The 24,942-nt window shown below is 41.3% G+C and overlaps 2 protein-coding genes across 2 annotated transcripts; one reads left to right on the top strand and one right to left on the bottom strand.

Moving 5' to 3' along the window:
• Window positions 1-1,314: 1,314 nt before the first annotated feature.
• LOC139444817 (tetratricopeptide repeat protein 5-like) lies at window positions 1,315-13,983 on the top strand. The gene is made up of 10 exons (XM_071225787.1): window positions 1,315-1,422; window positions 2,679-2,811; window positions 3,306-3,517; window positions 5,069-5,216; window positions 5,855-5,946; window positions 7,198-7,251; window positions 8,490-8,636; window positions 9,815-10,032; window positions 13,041-13,185; window positions 13,810-13,983. The coding sequence occupies exons 1-10, from the start codon at window positions 1,315-1,317 to the stop codon at window positions 13,927-13,929; spliced, it is 1,377 nt and encodes a 458-aa protein (XP_071081888.1). The 3' UTR covers window positions 13,930-13,983.
• Window positions 13,984-15,104: 1,121 nt separating this feature from the next.
• On the bottom strand, window positions 15,105-24,650 carry LOC139444807 (mitochondrial inner membrane protein OXA1L-like). The gene is made up of 9 exons (XM_071225776.1): window positions 24,558-24,650; window positions 23,959-24,099; window positions 22,336-22,543; window positions 21,878-22,021; window positions 20,948-21,033; window positions 19,754-19,918; window positions 18,706-18,810; window positions 16,848-17,010; window positions 15,105-16,302 (listed from the first exon to the last, which is right to left on the bottom strand). The coding sequence occupies exons 1-9, from the start codon at window positions 24,648-24,650 to the stop codon at window positions 16,118-16,120; spliced, it is 1,290 nt and encodes a 429-aa protein (XP_071081877.1). The 3' UTR covers window positions 15,105-16,117.
• Between the last annotated feature and the right edge of the window lie 292 nt (window positions 24,651-24,942).

The following is a 24,942-nucleotide window of genomic DNA, read 5'->3' as shown; positions in this document are numbered from 1 at the left end:
GTTACTTTTCTTCAGTATTTGTTTACAGCCCGAGACCTAACACGAAACGAACAGAATGACTGCACATTTTAGTCAGTCACTAAACTTTAAGGAATATTACAACACGACATCACAGTGGACAGCAGTCGGCGTCGTTAACAAGAAAAGGTGACTCTTTTCATGTGTTGAAAATGGCACCAATTGGTGTAGACGGCACCGTGATGACATTTTACCAAATAGAGACCATTCCCCACATTTTGACAAAGGACAATTCCCTGGTTCATCTTCACTTGTCAAGTTGACTAAAATTTCTACTAATTTATTCTTAAAAGAAAAAAGTGGGTGATAGGAAATGTCCAACTTTGAGTGTGTTTTTTTTTTGTTAAATGAAACGTTATACAAAAACAGAATAATGAGGTTTTAGTTAACTTGACGAGTGAAGAATCAGTTTCATTAGACGCCCGGGAGGTATAAAATATACGTAGTCAAACTGTATCTACAAATGTGATAAAAATCTATATAATATGCTGATTGTTGTTTTATATCAAATGGAAAGTAATATCGTTACCCTATGCAATAAGCAATGATTTACGCCTTATGAAATATTAACTTAGCTTTCGATGTAAACGACATAAACTACAGTAACGTAATGCATAGGGCGATATTTTATATAACAGGAGAGAACATTTAGAAATCTATAATCCAACGATAATATTATCTTATAAACGAATAAATTCGAAATAGGGTTACGAAGTTTCTTCTTTTTAGGATGACGAATTTTCTTGGGTACGAATTCGTTTGGGTTACGAAATTACCGCAAGTCTTGTCCACGTGTGGAAATGTCCTAAACGTAGGGGAGAGAACTTGGCTCAAGTCACAAAGTGAACAAGAAGAAAGAAAGGGTGGGACGCGATTGATTCTTCGGTGCACAAAACATCGCTGGTAGCAGTAACACTTGTGTAGTGTGCAAGATAGTGAATGCCATTCTTATGTATTAACACGTGTTACCTTTGGTCTTCCAACCTTTGGGTGTCGTTTGATGGCTGCCTTTAACAGAGAGATAATAAATGAAATTAATAGAAACTATATTGGTGTTATTGCCTGCGCACGAGATAAAGACAAAATACATTAGATCTATTTTCCCTTTTTATCAAACCTCATTTAATTTTGTTATTTAAAATAGTTGTGAACACCACGGATTTGTATAACTTGGTTATATAAATTTAGGTACGTGTGAATTCCAATCAATGGTGGGCAATTGTTATTCGTTTGACGTTTATAACGCCACAATCATAATATCTATTGAAAAGTACTAAGAGTACTTGTTTAGACAAAATGGCGGAAGTTTCAGAAATTTACCAAGGCGACACCGGCAACTCAGACAGGTCTGATCAGACCGAAGAAGCTGCACTCACTCCAGCAATGGCTTTGCAGAAAATAGAAGTAAATTATACGTCTTTATGTTGTCATGTCTTTGTTAAATAAATCATCAGTGAATGGTAGGCCTAAAACTTTATGTGTTTGTTTACGTTTTGGCGTGAAGTTGGAGACCCAAAATCTGCACAGTGAATTAAGTAAAAGGTGGAAAAATGAAGGGACCAGAATAAAAGGGGATCATTGGAATTGGTGGAAGAGGTGATTGCCAGCGTTTTCTGTTGAAAGAGGAATAGCATGTAATAGCGATAACCTAACGTGCGATTACGAAATAAAATGTTGAATATCTAACATTCCACACAAGAACTCATGAGGCGTGGTGCATAAAGTTAATGGTTTTCATGGTATATAACACTAGGACATTTAACCAATGTTTAGATTACTGAAACCAGTTTGAATCTGATGTTTTCCATCTGTTTACATGGGGTACAAATCATACATTCTATATCATACGTTTTCGGACGGTCATTTTTATCGCGATTACACGCCCTATAGCGGGGTTGTAACATCACACAGACATTGTAAATACTCAGATGATAGCTTGTTTGCAGCTGGATTTTGCAGAGATGTTTAAACAGGTCATAGACAGACTGTCATAGACACTGTGGGCAGTGTGACAATTCTCACGTCTATAGATTTTGATTTACCTGGGTACAAGTATCTATCACACGACAATGTGTGCTGACAATGATCCTAAAAGCTGTGGTGGTGGAACGTGGTCTTGTGCACCGTGCACAGGTCACAAATCATTTGAAGGTAATTAAGGAAGGCCATGGAGAGTAGTTTGATGGGTGAGCACCTTTAGCAGCTTGACTCTTGAGAGTTGTTAAATAGGGCTTTGGTCATGCCCCACGCTGAAACACAAGTAGCACATGTGGTTTCCTCTGAGGGAAGTGAGTTTGATCAAAATATGCTTCTGTTCACCAAGCAGTAAAAATGGGTATAACATAGGATGAGATGGTAATGGGACTTTTACCATTCTGATACCTGACAAGACAGCTTGGGATTTATAGTCCCCTATAGGAGCTGAAAATGAAATCGAGTGCATACTGATCCATTGACTTGGCTGATAATTTGAGCACTTAGAGCCTACACTGAGTGTATGGAGGCTAGTGTAATATAAGTACACACATTATTATTATTATTATTATTATTATTATTATTATTATTATTATTATTATTATCCCCACTAATCTGTTTGTAAATAAACAGGTAAAACTATATGATCTTAGAGTTTGAATATTGATAACTGTTGTTGTTTACAGGGTGCTGTTAATGCCCTGTTTGAGTATCGAGATCGTTACTTTGAAAACTTTGGAGTGGAAAAATCACATAAAAAGGCTGATGATGTAAAAGCAAAGTTAAAAGAAACGTTGCAGTTGATCAGCAGGATGAAAGGTGAGTGAGTGAAAGTCACTAAAATTTATCATAATTTCATTGTATATATTGTTTGTATTGCATTGAAGGAAGGACCTTCAGTTTTTGTGTCTGGCAGGAAGCTAAACACACTCACCACAAACACGTGTGAAGATTCCTGGCCCAAGAGAGTTAGATGCTTGTCGTAAAAGGCGACTAACGGTATCGGGTGGTCAGGCTCGCTGACTTGGTTGAAAAATGTCATCGATCCAATTGCGTGGATCTATGCTCATGATGTCAAACACTGGATTGTCTGGTCCAGACTCGATTATTTTACAGACCGCCATCATATAGCTGGAATATTGCTGAGTGCAGCGTTAAACAACAAACAAACAAACAAACCAAGAGAGTAAGTGTATCGGGAGGTCAAGCTCCATATCAATGTACCCAAACTACATGGGACATTGCTTATGAAATCAATCAAAAGTCTTTGTGAATTAACTGAAATATATAGTCATGTTTTCTCTTTATTTCAGACAAGATTAACAACAAGGCAATGTTAAATATGTTGCAAGGTAAAGCACTGAATGTGACAGCAGACTTTGACCAAGAGGCCCTGGATCTCTTGTCGAAGGCTGTGAAACTCGACCCAAAGCTGGTGGAGGCCTGGAATCATCTTGGTGAATGTTACTGGAAAAGTGGCAACATCCCGTCAGCGAAGAACTGCTTCACTGGAGCCCTCAACTATGTGAGTGATGTCATTCAGGGGAGACAACCATACAGTGTCAGTATATGTCTCATAGGGCTTGATGGATGGAGTCATTGGATTATTGAGCTGGATCACCTGTCAATTACAAAGTTTTATATCATCAGGTGACACTTAAACCATGCTATACTATGGCTAGTTCCCAAGAAGTGATACAGTGAAGAATTATACATTGTTTATAATCTATTTTCGAATGTGTTACTGTAACCATGGAAACCAGTGTGAATTATCTCACTCCCCAGCAAAAGATGATTTGATGGTCACTGATCAGGTGACTTGGTTGAGAGTGTCATAATCCCTGATGGCCGGGATTGTTGCTCATGATATCAATCACTGGATTATCAGTCCAGGCTCGATTATTTATTGGCCGAGTGCAGTGTTAAACAACATACAAACATTATCAACGACTGGTTTGTTTTTCTGCCCATTACTTACATACTGCCATGATGTAGTTTAAACATTGTGGACAATAATATAACTTCATTCAGTTGCTTATGAACAGACTAAAAAATAAGATGCAAATAATCTCTTTTAACATGTTTAGGGATAATTATATTTCATAGCTTTTTGAATTGACGAGGCAGTAGTAAGTAAACAGGAATTCCGTCTTCTATTATTATTTTCATTTCACACGTGTAGATTCACATATGTTTAAAACTAACAGTTTCATAGTGTTTTGTAATCCTCTTGGCATGCTTGATGGAAGCTTCTTTTCTCTTTATTTTATTGTTCTTTTTTAATGCCAGCTTTATTCCAACTAAATTACAGTCTGAACCAGACAATCCAGTGATTGACATCATGAACATCAATCCATGCATTTGAACTACAATGACATGCGTTCACCCAAATAACCGAGACTGGCCTCTCATCCATTCAGTCGACTATTTTGAGTCAAGTTTGAGTTAAGGTTGAGTTTAGGATTAGTACAGGTTGAGCGTAGGTTGAGTACAGGTTAAGTACAGTACAGGTTGAGTACAGATTGAGTGTAGGTTTAGTGTAGGTTGAGTACAGGTTGTTGAGTACAGGGTCAGTGTAGGTTTCGTACAGGTTGAGTCTAGGTTGGGTACAGTTATTGTACAGGTTAAGTGTAGGTTGAGTGTAGATTGAGTGTAGGTATGGTACAGGTTGAGTACAGGTTGAGTGTAGGCTGAGTGTAGGTATGGTACAGTTTGAGTGCAGGTTGAGTACATGTTTAGTGTAGATTGAATACAGGTTGAGTATAGGTTGGGTATAAGTTGAGTACAGGTTTATTGTAGGTTGAATAGAGGTTGGGTATAGGTTGAGTATAAGTTGGGTATAAGTTGAGTACAGGTTGAGTAAAAGTTGAGTACAGGTTTAGTACAGGATGAGCCTAGGTTGAGTGTAGGTCTGGTACAGGTTGAATGTAGGTTGAGTACAGGTATGGTGTAGGTTGAGTGTAGGTTGAGTATAGGTTGGGTGTAGGTTGAGTACAGGTTTAGTACAGGATGAGCCTAGGTTGAGTATAGGTTTCAGAGTGTCTCTTCTTTACTTCTCTTTTCTCTACTTCCACAGCAAAAGAATAAAGTCTCCCTGCGGAATTTGTCGATGGTTTTGCGACAGCTGAGTGGCCCTCCAGCAGAGAAAGTGAGTTTGATCGAGGAGAGTGTGGAGAAAGCCAAGGAAGCTATCCAGCTGGACATCAAAGATGGAACGTCGTGGTGTATGTGACTCTAAATACACCTCATTGTGTGTGTGGAGACAATTAGCAGTTGTTTCCTTTGTTGTTTGTAAATTGAAGATCCTTATTAGATTGAAATACCCTTCGTTTTCTTGTGAAAAGGGTATCCCAAAATATATCGCATTATTATAATATTGACACATTGTCCTTTATAATTGAATCCACTTTTCAGTACTGGTAGTTGATGATGTTGATCAGAATTACATCACTGTTCATCAGTTTAGTTTGTATTCAATACTTGCAGGTTTGTGGATTATGTATTGGATGATGATGATGATGATGATGATGATGATGATGATGGAGCCGCTGGAGATTGTGAGGATGAAATGATGGGACTGACATGCAGTGTTTGAAAGAAGCGCTGGCCTGTAGGCCCATGGCAGATAGGTCTTGTGTGGGGCCTGCAGTTGCACATTTGTATAGGTCTTAAAGGCCTGCAGTAAATCTATGTGCAATATGTTTGTCTCAATAAGCTGCTGCTTTTTAAATGATGGCCTGTAGGGTTTAGTCAGGGCCTGCAGCCTGTAGAGACTGTGGGTCCTGATGGCAGCCTGGCATATTTTTTTTTAATTTCAAACACTGCTGACATGAAGGTCTGAGATTGTGTTAATTGATTTCAGTGATTCTGGGAAATGCCTACCTGTCTCTGTTCTTCACTGCTGGTCAGAACCCGAAGGTTTTAAAGCAGTGCATGAGTGCATATGCCCAGGCGGTAAGTGTTGCCCACTGTGTACAAATAAGTGAGTAGGGTAGTAGTAGGAAATAAAACAGCACGGACGTCAAGTCTGCGCAAACTGTACCCACCTAGGCCTCATAGCACTAAGCCATCATAGCACTAAGATGATCGTATGCCTATGTTAAAGTATGGAAGTTACCTCCACCCTAGCACTGCGATGATTGTAAGCCTATGTTAATGTATGGGAGTTACAATCACCTTAGTGCTATGATGATCGTACGCCTATGTTAAAGAATGGCAGTTACGATCACCTTAGTGCTATGATGAGTGTACGCCTATGTTAAAGAATGGCAGTTACGATCACCTTAGTGCTATGATGAGTGTACGCCTATGTTAAAGAATGGCAGTTACGATCACCTTAGTGCTATGATGAGTGTACGCCTATGTTAAAGAATGGCAGTTACGATCACCTTAGTGCTATGATGAGTGTACGCCTATGTTAAAGAATGGCAGTTACGATCACCTTAGTGCTATGTTGAACGTAAGCCTATGTTAAAGAATGGCAGTTACGATCCCCTTTAGCAGTACGATGATTGTATGCCTATGTTAAAGTATGGGAGAATCGATCACCTTAGCGCTACGATGATCGTAAGACTATGTTAATGTATGGAAGTCCCGGTCACCTTGGCACTACAATGATTGTAAGCCTGTGTTAAAGTATGGGAGTTATGATCACCTTAGTGCTATGATGATCGTAAGCCTATACTAAAGTATGAGAGTTACGATCCCCTTAGCGCTACGATGATCATAAGCCTGTGTTAAAGTATGGGAGTTACGATAACCTTAGTGCTACGATGATCGTCAACCTATGCTAAAGTATGAGAGTTACGATCCCCTTAGCATTACGATGATCATAAGCCTATGTTTAAGTATGTTTAACAGGATGCTGTTGTACAAAGTGATCTTAGTGCTGAGGTGATCGTAACTCCCATACAGTAACATCGACAGTCATAGCTCTACAATCTCTTTGTGTAAAAATTACAATCCAGAGATGCATCGGTGCATCGTCCCACTACTCGTCAAGAGTAGACATTTGTTTAGTGTATTGGAAGCAATAGTTGGCATCCAGTAAAACCCTGATGGGGCCTGTGGTTATTTCCCTGGTTGTTGAACTGAACTCAGGTACTTGGACTTGTGCAGGTATTCTTCGTACGTGTTTGGAATCTCTTGCCATGTTGCTCATTTGTTTATCAGACCCCGTCTTTACACTGTTGACACTGGTTGCAGGAGAGAGACCCAGTTGCTCAGGGGAACCCCGACCTGCACTTCAACCGTGCTACAGTAAGTGTGGTGATGATGATACAGTCATATCAACAGCTCATATCAACCTTGAAAATATATATATCATATAATGGGTAGGTTTCTCGGCAGGATAAAGCCAACGGATAAAAACGATATCCGTTTGGGTCATATGCAGATAGAGATGCAAGTATCAAAGGTCAAGTAGGGACTACTTGCACTGTTTTTTTAAACAAACATTGCGTGGCCCTAGTCATTCGGCGATCGAGTCATAATTAACCATCGGGAATATGGATAAACTACAGAGATAATTGCTTTCAATATCAAAAGAACAGTGATATACTGAAAATCAGTGTCTAACTGTGATGTAGCTAAGGCATTTTATAAGTTTTGGCAACTTTGGAGATATAAATTTCGACACAATTTTGCGAGGGCACGAGGCCTAGCCAAGCGGGTTCAGTAGCCATATCTGTGCTTGTAGACCTCTGCGGCTTGAACCTTTCTCCACAAATTAAAATAGTTGGATTTGGCCGAAATATGTTTGAATTGTTACCTTGTTTCGTTTTGTCGCTGTGTGTACATCTGACTACACTTCTTAAGGTTATGACAGGACAGGCCGACTGTCAACAACGTCTGACCGTGGCCGTAACGTTTCATAGACTAGGATTAGAGTAGCTTCCCTTTGACAAAGGGCAGTTACTCTAGCGGACAGACCGATGGATTGCCGCGAAAGGCAATTGAAAACAATTGTTTTGCGCATATGTTGCTTCGCCACTATAAGAAACAGATTTCAGTTGGAACTATATTGGCTACTGTCACTGTCCGACTGACACATCACTTACCCTGTGACGTAATAAATATTAATGCGCGCATTCCAGGAAAACTCGCAATGTTTCGGTATTGTTTGTGAGAGAGGGTAAGCGATTTTGAAGCACAGAATTAAAGAATGACATTATAATATTATGATAAAGAGGTTATCACGCTTATGTGTTTGGGGATGGTAAATATCCTGTATTAGGAATAAACACTATGTGTTTAGCTCGCCAAGGCTCGCTAAATACAATGTTTATTCCTAATGCAGGATATTTACCATCCCCAAACACACTCGCGTGATAACCTCTATTTATATGTTTTATTTTTAATTTTTTTTAGTTATTATATAGGACTGAAAAAGTTGATCACTGTTCATGATCTCATGGCTTGCTTGGCCAAGAATTTACTTCTGCCATGATAATGTTTGACTATTGGTGAACTACACACACATTCCCTGTTGTCTGTAGTCTTACCAGTACCAGGAGGAATACCAACAAGCCCTCGCGGGGTTCAACCAGGCAATGCTCCTGGACCCGGGCTGGGACGAGCCTGGCGAGAAGGAGACGCAGCTCTTACAGTTTCTGGGCACGCTCACCGACATGATCAACACCAAGGTGAGGCAGCCACACTCCATGGACTACTTGCACAGAGCGATCTTAGCGCTAGGATGATGGTAACTCCCATACTTTAACATAGGCTTACAATAGCGCTAAGATCGCTTTGTGCAAGTGGGCCCAGGTCTCTGACATTGTGTACCGTTGTAATGTGGTTGTAATTACTGATAGGGAGGTCAGGCACGGTGGCCATCTTGTATTTTAAATGTAAATAATCTAATTTCATCACATTTCAGTTTCATTAACAGAAATAACAAGAAGATACATGCCTATGGGGAATGTCTTAATTATACATTATGCCTATTCTTGTTTTGTTATTTTTGTTATTTCACCATGAATAGAATGTTCATTCAAGTATGCAAATATTATTGTTGAATCACATTAGGAATCTTAAAATGCTAGTGAAATGTCGGTGCACTTCTGAGACCATTCAGTGTGTGGTATTTTTGGCAATTATCCCCAAATAAATTGTTAACTTAATGGTGGCCATCTTGGAATCCAAAATGGCCGCTTTTTATACTCCTTAAAACAGCGATATCTCAAAAAGTTTTTGACATGAATTAAAAAGGAAAACAGTTTTTTATTCATTTTTACATGAACTAAAAGAAAATGAATAAACCTGAATAAAATAATGTATGTAGAAGGTTAGCCTGACCTCCCTGTAACTAACATCGTGCCTTAACATTGGTACATGTATGGCAAGGCAAAGGATGTTCAATCCTAACGATACATGTACCAGTATTTCAGGGCAAGATCAAAGATATTCAATCATAACAATGCACTGGGGCAGTCGGGTAGCCTAGTGGTTTCGATTCCCGACATGGGTACAATGTGTCCCCCGCCATGATATTGCTGGAATATTGCTTAAAGCGGCGTAAAACCATATTCACTCACTCACTTAACATTGGTACATGTATGGCAAGGCAAATGATGTTCAATCATAACGATACATGTACCAATATTCCAGGGCAAGATCAAGGATATTCAATCATACTTCACTGGGGCGGTGGGGTAGCCTTGTGGTAAAGCGTTCGCTCGTCACGCGAAGGCACGGGTTTGATTCCCCACAGGAGTGCATTATGTGAAGTCCATTTCTGGTGTCCCCTGCTGTGATATTGCTGAAAGCGGCGTACAACCATGCTCACTCACTCATAACAATACATGCACCAATATTTCAGGGCAAGATGAAGGGGAAGAAGTTAGAGTCTCTGGTCCTGTCGATGAACGAGGAGAAGGACCTGGGTCCATATCGTGGGGGGTCCTACACGGGATCCAAGGGAAAGTCTGTCACATTGAAGAAAGTCAAACTGTCAGATCTACAGCCCGAGATTAACCATGAGCGAGTTGTGACGGGGAAAGTTGTGTGTACCATCAGTTCCCAGGAAGCCCTTACATTGTAAGTCTCAGTGAAGAACCGTCAGTTCCCAGGAAGCCCTCACATTGTAAGTCTCAGACAAGTACCGCCAGTTCCCAGGAAGCCCTTACATTGTAAGTCTCAGACAAGTACCGCCAGTTCCCAGGAAGCCCTCACATTGTAAGTCTCAGACAAGTACCGCCAGTTCCCAGGAAGCCCTCACATTGTAAGTCTCAGACAAGTACCGCCAGTTCCCAGGAAGCTTTCACATTGTAAGTCTCAGACAAGTACCATCAGTTCCCTGGAAGCCCTTACATAGTAAGTCTCAGAGAAGAACCGCCAGTTCCCAGGAAGCCCTCACATTGTAAGTCTCAGACAAGTACTGCCAGTTCCCAGGAAGCCCTTACATTGTAAGTCTCAGAGAAGTACTGCCAGTTCCCAGGAAGCCCTTACATTGTAAGTCTCAGACAAGTACCATCAGTTCCCAGTAAGCCCTCACATTGTAAGTCTCAGAGAAGAACCGTCAGTTCCCAGGAAGCCCTAACATTGTAAGTCTCAGAGAAGAACCGTTAGTTCCCAGGAAGCCCTTACATTGTAAGTCTCAGAGAAGAACCGCCGGTTCCCAGGAAGCCCTCACATTGTAAGTCTCAGACAAGTACCGCCAGTTCCCAGGAAGCCCTTACATTGTAAGTCTCAGACAAGTACCGCCAGTTCCAAGGAAGCCCTTACATTGTAAGTCTCAGACAAGTACCATCAGTTCCCAGGAAGCCCTTACATTGTAAGTCTCAGAGAAGAACTGTCAGTTCCCAGGAAGCCCTAACATTGTAAGTCTCAGAGAAGAACCGTCAGTTCCCAGGAAGCCCTTACATTGTAAGTCTCAGACAACTACCATCAGTTCCCAGTAAGCCCTCACATTGTAAGTCTCAGAGAAGAACCGTCAGTTCCCAGGAAGCCCTAACATTGTAAGTCTCAGAGAAGTACCATCAGTTCCCAGGAAGCCCTTACATTGTAAGTCTCAGAGAAGAACCGTCAGTTCCCAGGAAGCCCTTACATTGTAAGTCTCAGAGAAGAACCGTCAGTTCCCAGGAAGCCCTCACATTGTAAGTCTCAGACAAGTACCGCCAGTTCCCAGGAAGCCCTAACATTGTAAGTCTCAGAGAAGTACCATCAGTTCCCAGGAAGCCCTCACATTGTAAGTCTCAGAGAAGTACCATCAGTTCCCAGGAAGCCCTTACATTGTAAGTCTCAGACAAGTACTTTTGAGAGCTTGCTGAACCATGTGGTATTCGGGGTTTGGGGGCTGGTATTTTCTTTTCTCGTAGAAAAGAATTGTCCAGAAAAACTAATTGTTGTCATTTACATGCTGGATGTCCTGAAAAACATGTCTGGGTGCAGTGAGTGAAAACAATATTCAGTCTCTTCCCTCCAATAGAGACTGCCGCCGTGGTCTAGTGGTAGAGCGTCCACCCGGAGAATGGAAGACCCGGGGTTCGATCCCCGTCCCTGTTCACGTCATACTGAAAGTCGTTAAAAGATGGTACTTGTTGTTACCCTGCCTGGCGCTCGGCCTTAAGGGGGCTTAAAGAAGGACTGGTCTGCTCAGAGTCAGTATACAGTGTTGGAGTGGGGTATTCATGTTGAACTTCAGCATGGTATCTCAGTGGGCTAGCACTATAAATCGTCATCAGTCCGGACTAGTACAAGCAGACACACACAGACACAGAGACACAGACACACACTCTCACAGACACAGACTCTCACACAGACACAGACTCTCACACAGACACAGACACACTCTCAAAGACACAGACACAGACTCTCACACAGACACAGACACAAACTCTCACAGACACACACTCTCACACAGACACAGACACACTCTCACAGACACAGACACACTCTCACAGACACACACTCTCACAGACACACACTCTCACACACACACACACTCTCACAGACACACACTCTCACACAGACACAGACTCTCACAGACACAGACTCTCACACAGACACAGACACACTCTCACAGACACACTCTCACAGACACACACTCTCACACACACACACTCTCACAGACACACACTCTCACACAGACACAGACTCTCACACAGACACAGACACTCACAGACACAGACTCTCACACAGACAGACTCTCACAGACACAGACTCTCACACAGACACAGACACACACTCTCACACACACACACTCTCACAGACACAGACACACTCTCACAGACACACTCTCACAGACACACACTCTCACACAAACACACTCTCACAGACACACACTCTCACACAGACACAGACTCTCACAGACACAGACACAGACTCTCACAGACACAGACACACACTCTCACTCTCACAGACACAGACTCTCACACAGACACACACTCTCTCACAGACACAGACACACACTCTCACAGACACAGACACAGACTCTCACACAGACACACACTCTCACAGACACAGACTCTCACAGACACACACTCTCACACAGACACACTCTCACAGACACAGACACACACTCTCACAGACACAGACTCTCACAGACAGACACAGACTCTCACACAGACACACACTCTCACACAGACACACACACACACTCACAGACACACACTCACAGACACATACACAGACTCTCACACAGACACACACTCTCACAGACACACACTCTCACAGACACAGACTCTCACAGACACACACTCTCACAGACACACTCTCACAGACACAGACTCTCACACAGACACAGACTCTCACACAGACAGACTCTCACACAGACACACACTCTCACACAGACACAGACTCTCACAGACACACACTCTCACAGACACAGACTCTCACAGACACACACTCTCACAGACACACATTCTCACAGACACAGACTCTCATACAGACACAGACACACGCTCTCACAGACAGACACAGACTCTCACACAGACACAGACACACACTCACACTATTTCAGAGCAATTACCTTGGACCCATTTCACCCCACCTTCCTTAATTGAATACACAATGGTTAGTCCAAAATGATGGTCATGTTGTTTCAGTACTTTCTGCATGGTTGATGAAGACCAGACCTGCTTCCCCGTGAATGTCTACAACATTGCCAAAGGATCTGGGGTGAAGATTGGGGACTCGGTGGCCATACCAGACCCATATGTTCAGTTGGTCAAAGTCCACCACAAAGGAAAGGTCAGTCCTGGGTGCGAGGAAGTAAAGGAGTGCTTGATAGCATGAGCAACGTGGTAGGATGATATAACTACCAGCTAGGTCACACATTGTTGTCGTAATAATCTGACCATAAACAAGTGTGGATGGCTTGGATTTCTTCAATCCTGGAAGTGGAATCCTAACACTTGACTGTTTTTTGTGAACCCTTAAGATTAATATCACCAAATTCATGAGCTTATTTCTTCTCTCTATTTTAGCATGATTTGTTTGTTGTTTAATGCCGCACTCGGCAATATTCCAGTTCTATGATGGCGGTCTGTAATTAACCGAGTCTGGACCAGACAGTCCAGTGATTGATATCATGAGCATTGATGTGTGCAATTAGGATACAATGACATGCATCAATCCTGTAAGTCACATCTTAAGCCAGCATGGGTTGCTGAAGATCAATTCTAACCCAGATCTTCGTCTTCATGTCTTCGTGCGTGCGTGCGTGCTTAACAACTTCATGGTCTTGTATACACTAAAACAATTAACAAAACCCCTCGTTAATGAGGGAAGGGTATTTTCAGCTTAACAAGTTTCAATTTGCATTGAAAGAGATTTTATGATCTGAAAGAATGAACTCTTGTTTGTGGTCTGCAGGTGTTTGAGTTTTCGAGTATCCGGGTCGACCTGCCGGTCATGCTGGTTGTGAACGGGAGGAAGCTGGGCCTGGACAAACAAGCAATGTCAGTGCTGTCGGTCAGCGCCATGTCAGAGTAGTGCTCACCCTACCTGGATCTTTACTTTACATATATTTATACAATAAATATTTATTTTTACAGCATATAGCATTTTATTATTTTATCAAGAAGAGTGATTTATTATACCCCCCAACATGTTTTGTTTCTGTAGCAGAACTAAAAAAACGAGATATCTTAACCAAACTTGGCATGTAGAAAGGTCTAGTGGTGAATTGGTGCCTTTTGATAGTTTGGGATTTAAAAAAAAGAATTGAGTTTCCATGGCAACGACTTTGACTGAAAATGGCAGTAGTTTTGGCGGGGGATATAAGTATTTCATGCTTCTTTTTTTTTGGAATCTGTCAGCAATACTACATGAATGTTGTCAGCTAGTGAGTCCATGCAGTCTGTGCTCCATGTCTGCAGGGCTAAATGAGTCAACCACCACAGTTCATCTCTATAAATCATGAGTGAATATTGTGTTCAAATTGATTGTGTTGCCGCTATATGCCGCCATTGTACACATCAGGGATGAGAATGGATATTTTCCCTTTCAGCTGAAACTTCATGGCAATGGAGTGTGGACCATTATTTGTTGGTACTTATGGGGGCAAGCCATCAGATTTCAACAAATTTGTGGTCACTAAATTTCGCAGATCTGCGGAAGATTCTCCCCTGACACACATCAACAGGTTGTTCACACGAGTGTCTTGACAGTACACAGTATGTCAGCAACACCTATCAAGAGTGTACACAGTAAACACTGGCTGAATTTGTGTTCCGTCTTTTCAGCAGCCATCTCTCTTTTTTAGGTGATTTTGATGCAAGATTTTTAATTACCACTGAAGATGGATGTAAATGATGGATAATAATGATATTTATTTCATATTTTGTCTCCTTCACCTCTGCAAAGAAATGAATGTTGGCCTATTGGGAGACATGGATGTAGAGAGATGCATGTGTGAAAAGCTGGTACCACACTTGCTGGAGATGAGCCAGAATACTTGGCCGTTGTAGTTTGGCTTTGCACGCACGTGTGCAGTATATATATCCTTTTGGCAGCTTTGGTGCCATTACCATGGTTACTTGTGACAGGTATATTATCAGCAAATATTTAAGAATTTGAATTGTGATTAGTTTGATGCTAAATCTGAGGAAGGTCTCTGAACAGGAGGAGCTCAGTTGACAATTAACCACCAAAACTGGACAGTTTCACACTTTATTCACTCAGTTACAGAACTATCCCTTTCGTATCCTGAAACAATAAATGCATGTGCCTTCCTCCATATGTACTCTGCACAGGGGCAGAATCCCACTGATCAACATTGCTGGAGTACTACTGGTAGGTGGACCCAGCTCAGATTGTAACTGCCGAGAGTGAAGTCCAAAGATCTTGTGTGCTCAAAGAATTGTTCTTTGCTGACAGACAACTGCAATAATGATCCCACAAAAATTTACAATATAACCACCATGGACAATGTTGCATCACAAATATGCAGCTAACGACCCAATCATCCATGTCGCTCTCGATCACGCCCACACACACTTACATGGTCATGCATACATTCATTGCCATAACAAGGATTAAAACACTCTCATCAAGGACCAGTACCAGGTTCTCACCATTCACAATCCAAGTAATAATTATTTTCAGGCATAAATATCTTTTCTTGACTTGAGTCAAAAAAACCTATACAATCTTCAAAGTGGTACATGCAACAACTAGGTCATGTTCCACACAGTTGGAGGCCACCAAATTAACTAAGTCACCGAACATTTCTTCCAAATTGGCTGACTATTAAATGGAGTTCTGGTGACCTATATTAACCTGGGTGGATAAGTAAGGGTGGTGAAGTGACAAACTGCAGACAAAGTACAGACTATAACATCAGCAGCTGTGCTGCCCATGCACTCTGCCCTCATCGTGTTCTGGTGCCATATCAATGTAAACTTTGTTCGGGAACCAAGAATTTAGAATTTGTTTAATAAGGTTCCGTATCTCGTCAGTGAGAAGAGGGTGCTACTTCAAGATAGGCCCACTTTGTAGAGAGACATGATACTGTATCCATCAGTCGTTGGTACACTCTGTCGGGCATCACAAGCACTTGCACACTCCAGGGATCCACAAACAGACAGTGATGAACAGACTCGTGATATCATCTTCACTACATGATCGTCATTTACAACAGGTTTATAAGTTATCACAAATTAATCTAAAAAAACATTCATCACTTAGGCTTTGCTTGGACTGTCTTGTTTACATTGGATATTTTGGATGGTTTAATGGTCTGTATCTTGGTGGGGTTGTAGCTGTAGGTCTTCACCATGGGGCCTTCTCCCGCTTTCTTGAATCTTACTGCATCCAGTCTCTGTCGTTCCTCAAACTGCGAGGCGCGGCCAGCGTTGTCCATGGCTGAAGAGAGGGGAACCATTGAGAACAGAGTAATACTACATCAGCAGCATATTGGCCAGAAAGAACAGGGACTAAAGTTGCCCTACATTACAACAGAGCCTAAAGTTGTCACACAAGTGACGCACCCTCTACACAAGTGACGCACCCTCTACACAAGTGACACACCCTCTACACAAGTGACACAACCACTACACAAGTGACGCACCCTCTACACAAGTGACATACCCGCTACACAAGTGACGCACCCTCTACACAAGTGACACACCCTCTACACATGTGACACACCCTCTACACAAGTGACACACCCTCTACACAAGTGACATACCCTCTAAACAAGTGACTCACCCTCTACACAAGTGACACACCCGCTACACAAGTGACACACCCTCTACACAAGTGACACACCCTCTACACAAGTGACGCACCCTCTACACAAGTGACGCACCCACTACACAAGTGACGCACCCTCTACACAAGTGACACACCCTCTACACAAGTGACGCACCCTCTACACAAGTGACGCACTCTCTACACAAGTGACATACCCTCTTTGAATCCTTGAACAAATCCTTTCTTCTTTGGCATTGCTGAAACTTCATGCTTCACCATCTGTTCAATACCAAACTTAGTTCGCACAGCTGGGATCCTAAGAAACAGAACTTGTAGAAGCGAGAAGGCGTTAGTTGTGCACCAGTACGTGAGGAGGGCCTGAAACAGTCAACAGTCAAACACTCACCCACACTGTCATTGCCTCCTGGTCATCACTGAAGTGAGCCAGACTTTACCTCTCACTGTACATTAAGTCAGCATGGAAGCTTCAGCACCAGAGGCCTTGTACTTCACTGCCAACATTGAGCAACAGTTTATTTGAGAATTAAGAACTATATGCGCAATACGTCCAGCAATGTATGGAACATAAAGATAGGTAATTATTATCAATATTATATTGCAGGTATCCAAGTACTATTAATATTATATGGCAGGTATCCAAGTACTATTAATATTATATGGCAGGTATCCAAGTACTATTAATATTATATGGCAGGTATCAAAGTACTATTAATATTATATGGCAGGTATCCAAGTACTATTAATATTATATGGCAGGTATCCAAGTACTATTAATATTACAGTCGTGCCTCGTTTATACGGACACTAGCGTCATTTCACAATTCGTCCGTATAAACGAATTTCCGTATAACTGAAACCAGCTTCTTACTGGAAGAGTTACTTCCCTTCAATTATGCAACTCATGACAAAATTCCTTATACATATTGTTTTTATTAATTTCGGCGAAATCGTGTGTGAAGCGATCGGAAGATCGCACAACTCACCGTTATTAACAGCAACCACGGTCAGAATACCGCTATTGACAACTTGAAACAAACTTTAGTTGACAGAGAATGGATACATATATCATAGATGACATACTTTGACTCGTTAAAAGTCATATTTGTTTTTGTTTGACGATTCTATGTCAACATGAAATTCTCGCGATCACGCGATCACATGCGCGTGAGCCTTGACGGTGACTGGTCAGACTGGTTCCATGTAAAAAAAATACCCGAGAATAGCGATCAGCTGCTTCGCTTAGGGTTATTATTATTTTAAATATGTTTAGTAAAGGCTGCATTTAATTAAGAAAATAATGGAATATATTATTCCTGATAAAAAAAAATAGTTTCAGATGCAATTGTTGTCGATCCTTGCATTAAAAATCCTATAAAGTTATATCATTGGGTGTGTCTTTACCGAATCACCGGTCGATTCTAAGAAAACGTGTGTACAGCTGACTGCTGTTTCCGGCTTAGTTTACGAGAAAATACACAAGGTAATCTTAATCCCTAGATATAAAACAATGCCTCGTAATGTTCTCGTAATACGTAATGAAGTTCAACATGTACATGTACAATAAACAAGCTCGTCTCAAACGTAACTCAGTGTCACTGGTTAATTGACTTCTCACGAATCAAAGATATTACCACCAGCGGAAGTGTACTGTCCGGATAAGTGAGACAATTTTGAGTGCATTTCAGTGTTTTGTGTATGAAAATGACCGTCCGGTTCCGGAAACTGAATTTCCGGATATACGGGTAAATTTATATAGTAATTATTTCGTTATGAATGAAAATCGTCCGGGAACCGAGGTTTCCGGATATCTGAAGTCCGTATAAGCGGGGCACGACTGTATATGGCAGGTATCCAAGTACTATTAATATTATATGGCAGGTATCCAAGTACTATTAATATTATATGGCAAGTATCCAAGTACTAGTATCTGCTCAAATGTGGTTTTATTTGTTCCCCGACCAGTGGACCTGTTTGCATTCCAGTTGTCATTCTCCACTTTCCTAAGACTGATCCTGTAAACAGCCCAGTGTCCTGGCCTCCGGCGTGACTTACAGCGGGGAAGTTGGAGATGAAGGGCAGCATGATGAAGGGCATGGCTCTCATCCCGTATCGCATGAACGGACTCATCATATCTGCACGCACGCCATCCACACCAACCTTGCATTTAAGAAAAAGATGTGAATTTCATGTCTACTGGTAAATGTTTGTTGTTTAACACCACACTCAATAACTTTCAAGCTATATGAGGGCGACCTGTAGATAATAATAACTGAGTTGAGCTTCAAGCAGTATGACTGGGAATATGACAGGGTGTCTGACGGGGAATATGACTGAATATGACTGTGAATATGACGGGGAATATGACTGTGAATATGTCGGGGAATACATGACGGGGAATATGACTGTGAATATGACTGTGAATATGACTGAATATGATTGTGAATATGACGGGGAATATGACGGGGAATATGACGGGGAATATGACAGGGAATACATGCCGGGGAATATAACTGTGAATATGACAGGGAATACATGCCGGGGAATATAATTGGGAATATGACTGAATATGACTGTAAATATGACTGTGAATATGACTGTGAATATGATGGGGAATATGCCGGGGAATATATCTGGGAATATGTCGGGGATTATATGACTGGGAATATGATTAGGAATATGTCGGGGATAATATGACTGGGAATATGACTGGGAATATGTCGGGGATTATATGACGGGGAATATGACGGGGATTATATGAAGGGGAATATGAATGGGAATATGATGGGAAATAAGACAGGAAATATGACAGGGAAATAAGACAGGTATTATGATGGAATATATTACAGGGAAAATGACAGGAAATATGAAATTGTGTACTACTCATGCTACAACAGATCATAATATACGATTGCTCAGGATAGAAAATTTATAATTAGAAGTTAGAAAAAGTACCTCTTGACTTTCATGCTTAATTTCAAACACTGCTATGTGGTTACCAGCTGCAGAATGACATTCTGATTATTGTGTGCTATTTGCCAACAACTATTCTAGTGCAGTGATAGAACCACCGTCTACATGGGAGGAAACAGCAACAACATACCTGGACGATCAACAAAAATGTTGCAGCTGTAAAAATTGGCAGAGCATAGAAAGGGTCCGGCACAGTGAGATCCGTGAACCAGTACAGCCCTCCCAGCTTCATACTTTCTACTGGCAGGTTGGCCATACCTCGTAACCCAAAAAACACAGACACAAACACAGGGAGCTGGAAGACAGAAAAATTCCTTCAATTAGTCGATGACCATACACAATGTCACCATATGCCAACAGTCAGCAATTTGTTTGTTTGCTGTTTAACGCCGCACTCAGCAATATTCAAGCTATATGGTGCTGGTCTGTAAATAATCGAGTCTTGACCAGACAATCCAGTGATTGACATCATGAGCATTGATATACTCAACCGAGTCAGCAAGCCTGACCACCCGTCCCCCTTAGTTGCCTCTTGCGATAAGCATAGATGCCTGGGTTGCTGATGACCTATTCTGACCCGGATCTTCACTGGTCCAGTAGTCAGTAAAATTCCAGTCATGGCTGCCTGTAATAACCTGGACCAGTGCAACCAGGGGTCATCTACCTGAGGCAAGGGAGGTAACTATATTTCATGGCTTGATCCTAGCGCCACCAGTGGCTATTGTGACTTATGTCCGACCAATGGTACTCCACCTTTCATATCACTCGAATTCCAGTGATCCAGATCTATATTGTAATGAAACGGATCTTAACTCACGATGTGCATTAAATGACTTGAGCATGTTGATTAAAAGCATGATTGATTTGGAAAAATTTTGTTGATGCCCAGTTAACGATACACATTTTTTGCAAATCCTAAATCAACGGACATCTGCACTGCAGTCGCCATGTGGTTTACAAACCAAATGTCAATTGACCCATAAGGTCAGCCAAAATATAACTCTGAAATTCCAACCTAGTTCAGCAAGGATGGAAACTGGACTTCTGTAGTCAGTTACCTCAATTGCCTTGGGGAGATGCCAGTTATTGAAGGATGAGCAATGATTCGGCCATAACACACAATCAACCAACTGACACAATGTCATCACATGACATTTGTAAAGCAAGTACTTGGAACCAGTTCTCTGCCAGAATCTATACAGGTGATAACTGATAACTAGAACTAAGAGACTGTCAGTAAGGACTAATCAAGCAAACTCTAAACACTAACACACGTAAACCGTTGGTGGGAACTTATCTGAACAAGCTGTCATTAAGAACTGACCTGAGCAAATGGGACGAGCATGCTTTTGAACATCTTGATTCCATTCTTTTGCATATAGGCCAAATATTCCACAGTTGCCCTTTGCACTGAAAAACATGAAGTTGTACATCAATATGTAATATTTACAGTTTTTACCATTGTTAACCGTATCAGATATTTTGTGGAAAGGCATGTCCAAGTAACTCTTGATTCGTTAAAAATAATGGAGCTGAGGCCCTTTTACTTTTAAGGAATGGAGAGTTACAAGGATATTCCTGTACTTAAAACACATCCCTACTTTTACACTTTGACAAAACTTTCTCTTGTGGAAAATATTGGAAAAATAAACCAGAACTCTTTGTATCCTGTATTTATACTGTGTGAGGCGCCCTTGCTTGATGCATGAGGAATACGTTCTCTGCTGCTGCTGATCATGCACCAAGCTGTGCCACGAGCTGATATTCACAATGCATGCAATATGTTCTCTGCTGCTTATCAACATGAAAAAAAGTTCCATCAATTCCTAGTGTAAATTAATTTAAATGTTAGTTCTAAATGATGTATGCTTGACAAACAACCTTCCATTCCTGAAAAATAATGCAGCATTTAAACAATAGAGTGACATCACAGATGTGTTTTCATCTGAAGGAAACCCCTCAGGGTTAAACCAGTAAAATTTCTTAACTTTTGAGCATTTGTAGAGCCATGGTGCAATGATACAAATAAATTGTTGAACAATATCTACTTGACACCCTGCGGGCCTGAAGTGATACAGGTCTTACTTGTTTACCACTGGTAAAACACACAAGCATTAGCCAATTTGGGATTTTAACCCACAATCAATGATTTCTGCCATTTTCTGGCATGCCTTAGGGAAGCAATTCTGCCTCAGGGATGAACCAATGCAGCATCTTCCCTCTATCTGCCAATATGACAAGACGTGGTGCTCACGTGCTATAGCATCTCCACTGGCACGGGCGTCTGTCATCCGCTCCTGCAGCCGAGTCATGACGGGTGCATGGTTGTGCATCAGTGCTGCATTCTGCTGCGACTTGATCACCAGTGGGAACACCAGCATCCTCAAGCACACGGTTCCTGTAAGCAGAGTGAGAATCAATCATTGCTCTAAATATCAACTAGCAATAGTTAGAAGAGGCATACATGTGTTCTGTACATGAGACGATTTTACTAACACAGCCTAGCCTCTTTGTCAAGCAAGTAATTTGCATGATTATAACAAAAACGTAGGCTTACCATTGTTAACCAATATTCCTACTAGATAATCATAATTATACATTTTCTATTTAGCCACTAGGATGGTTTATTTAAAGAGCAATCCTATCAATATTATTTCAAGACACAACTACCAATTCTTTCCTGCACACAATCTATGTAAACTGTAGCCTCACCGATCATGATGGCTCCCCACCAGGGCAAGTCGAGGCCCACATGGAGGAAGTCCAACCCCTGCTGGACCATGCCACTGGGGGTCCATCCTCCCAGCCCCAGGCTCTGTATGGTCGGCTCTCCAAGTGCATTCAAGGTGTCGACCAATTCTGGGGCTTGTGGAAGTGGTGGTGGTTCTGGGATGTAGTCTGTGGTAGATGGAGGAGCAGCCTACAGGAAGTACAGGTGTGTTGTTAACACCCAGCAATTATCCAACTGTACGATTATGAAGGCTACTTATAAATAATCAAGTCAAATCAACATCCAATCCTGCTGGGGTATGCAATCAACCAAGTCACTAAGCCTGACCACCCATTTCATTAATCACCTGTACAACCAGCATAGGTTGCTGGGGTCCAGTGCAAACCTGAGGTCCAGTCCAAACCCGGGTCCTGTCCAAACCCAGGGTCCAGTCCAAACCCGGACTCCCCATTGAATCTTTCATCAGTGTATTGTATTAATTTGCGAGTGTTTGTTGTCTTATGCCACACTCCAGCTATATCAGAATATGACAGCAGCCTGTAAATAATTGAATCTGCACCTGTGATCCATATTGTGAGCAACAATTGATCTGCTTAAGTTGCTGGGGAGCTTAATTCTAACCCAGAATCGACATGGGGCTAATTGTGAGTGAGTGAATGCGGTTTATGCTGCAGTCAGCAATATTCATCTTCCCGAGGCAAGAGAGTTAACTGACTTTAAAAGTCCAGTTTCCACCCTTGCCGAACTAGGCTGGAATTCCTTCGCTCAATCGTAGCGCCACCAGTGGCTACTACGAGTTATGTCCTTTCTATGCCTCTCTTACTGACCAATCAGATTCAACCTCTCGTATCACTTGCATTTGCTTCAAACAAAACGGTGGCGCCCAGTCAAGACGATCTGATTGATAATCAAGATCTATATTGTGATAAAACGAGTCTTACATAGCGAAGTGCATCAAATCACGTAAGCACCTTGATTAAAAACATGAAAAGATTTACAAAATATCTGTTGACAACGAGTTAGCGGTGCACATGTTTTGCAAATCCTGCAGTCGATCAAAATCTGCATGACGGATTTTGATGCGTGATTTTGATTGGACTATGCATAGTCTCGTTAGTCCAACCAAAATGTAACTCCATAATACCAGCCTAGTTCGGCAAGGGTGGAAACTGGACTTTTATAGTCCGTTAACTCACTTGCCTCGGGAAGATGGCAATATTTGATTCTTGGGGAAGAGGAAGACAAGCCATTGTTTATACTGATAGCATGATGTCAGGCTATGATGAAACAATCAGACAGGTTATACAGTATTACTATCAGTCATGCAGTGTTACCATTTTTTATCTTCATTTTCATCCACAACTGGGACTTTTTCTACAGAGTAGAAATTGGAAAATGTGTACCCAATAAAGTGCAGTACTCCCATATCATATTCAAGCAACTTTGTTAAAAATCTATGGCGGCAGTGTTAGCATGAAATATAAAAATGAATGATGAATCTCCAGATTTACAGTTGGCCTTACAACCAGCATTGGGTACTGCATGTACCGTGGAGCTATTCCCTGTGGTTAGCTGTCTTCATGATATTATGATTGGTGACTCACATTTTCTGCTGCTGTTGTACTCTTGCCTCGGGTTATCGGAAGAACACAAACAACAGCAGGCCTGTTCAAATGATGTCTGGAATTGCTTCGAAACTGACACAGAAAACTGTGTGATCTGATGCTTGTGTGCAGTCTTTTAGTCTGAAAAGTGTGAACACATTAATAACAGTAAACTCGACATATCCTGTTAAGGATGAGAAATGTAACCATGCACAAATGATTGTTGTGCCTTAGACACACACACAAAGAAAGAATGGTTTGGTAACTAGCCACCAAAATGGATTCAAGTGACCTTCAAACTCTGATTTTCTGAGTTTAATGCACATTTGTTATAGCAAAGAATTGGAGTTTACTCTCAAGTAAAAGCGTTCACACAACTCATGAGTTGAATATGCCTGATGGAAGAGTTTGTTTTTTACTTTTAACATGTACACAGTAGATTCGAGGTAAACATATGAATGTGAACTGTCACTATTTTCGCTTCCAACATTTGGGGGCTTAGTTCAAACTGCAGACTTTGGTGACACGCTGTTAAAGAAAACACTGATTAACAGTGAAGCGCTAAGTTGTATATTAGTTTCACAAACTACATAACCTACATCAATCCATGTGTTCGTTTTCAGAGGTGCAAAAGTCTTCAGTTTGTGAAGGTCTCTCGCACAAAGTCGCACATGCTTCCAACAGGCAGCCATTTTTGAACTCTTGGACCAAATATGCTACCAATTAATATCGGTATGAGATGGGTATCGATATAAAACAAATACCGTGTACTGTTTTTAACGCATTTATATTACTATATAGAAATACTGTCTATCAAATAATGGTAAATAAGGACACAATATGTCTTTTTGTGACTATATTTGTGGTTTAAGAGTATTTAGTGCAGATAGCATATTTTAACAACTTATGTTATATTATATATTATAAGTAATATAAAATGTTGCATATTTTTCACTCTACAAACTTCTAAACAACATATTACTG

Source organism: Haliotis cracherodii, unplaced genomic scaffold (assembly GCF_022045235.1).
Source record: "Haliotis cracherodii isolate W230 unplaced genomic scaffold, xgHalCrac1.p SCAF_10, whole genome shotgun sequence".
Lineage (NCBI taxonomy): Eukaryota > Metazoa > Mollusca > Gastropoda > Lepetellida > Haliotidae > Haliotis > Haliotis cracherodii.
The sequence above is the reverse complement of the archived record's forward strand: the minus strand, read 5'-3'. Positions and strand labels throughout refer to the sequence as shown.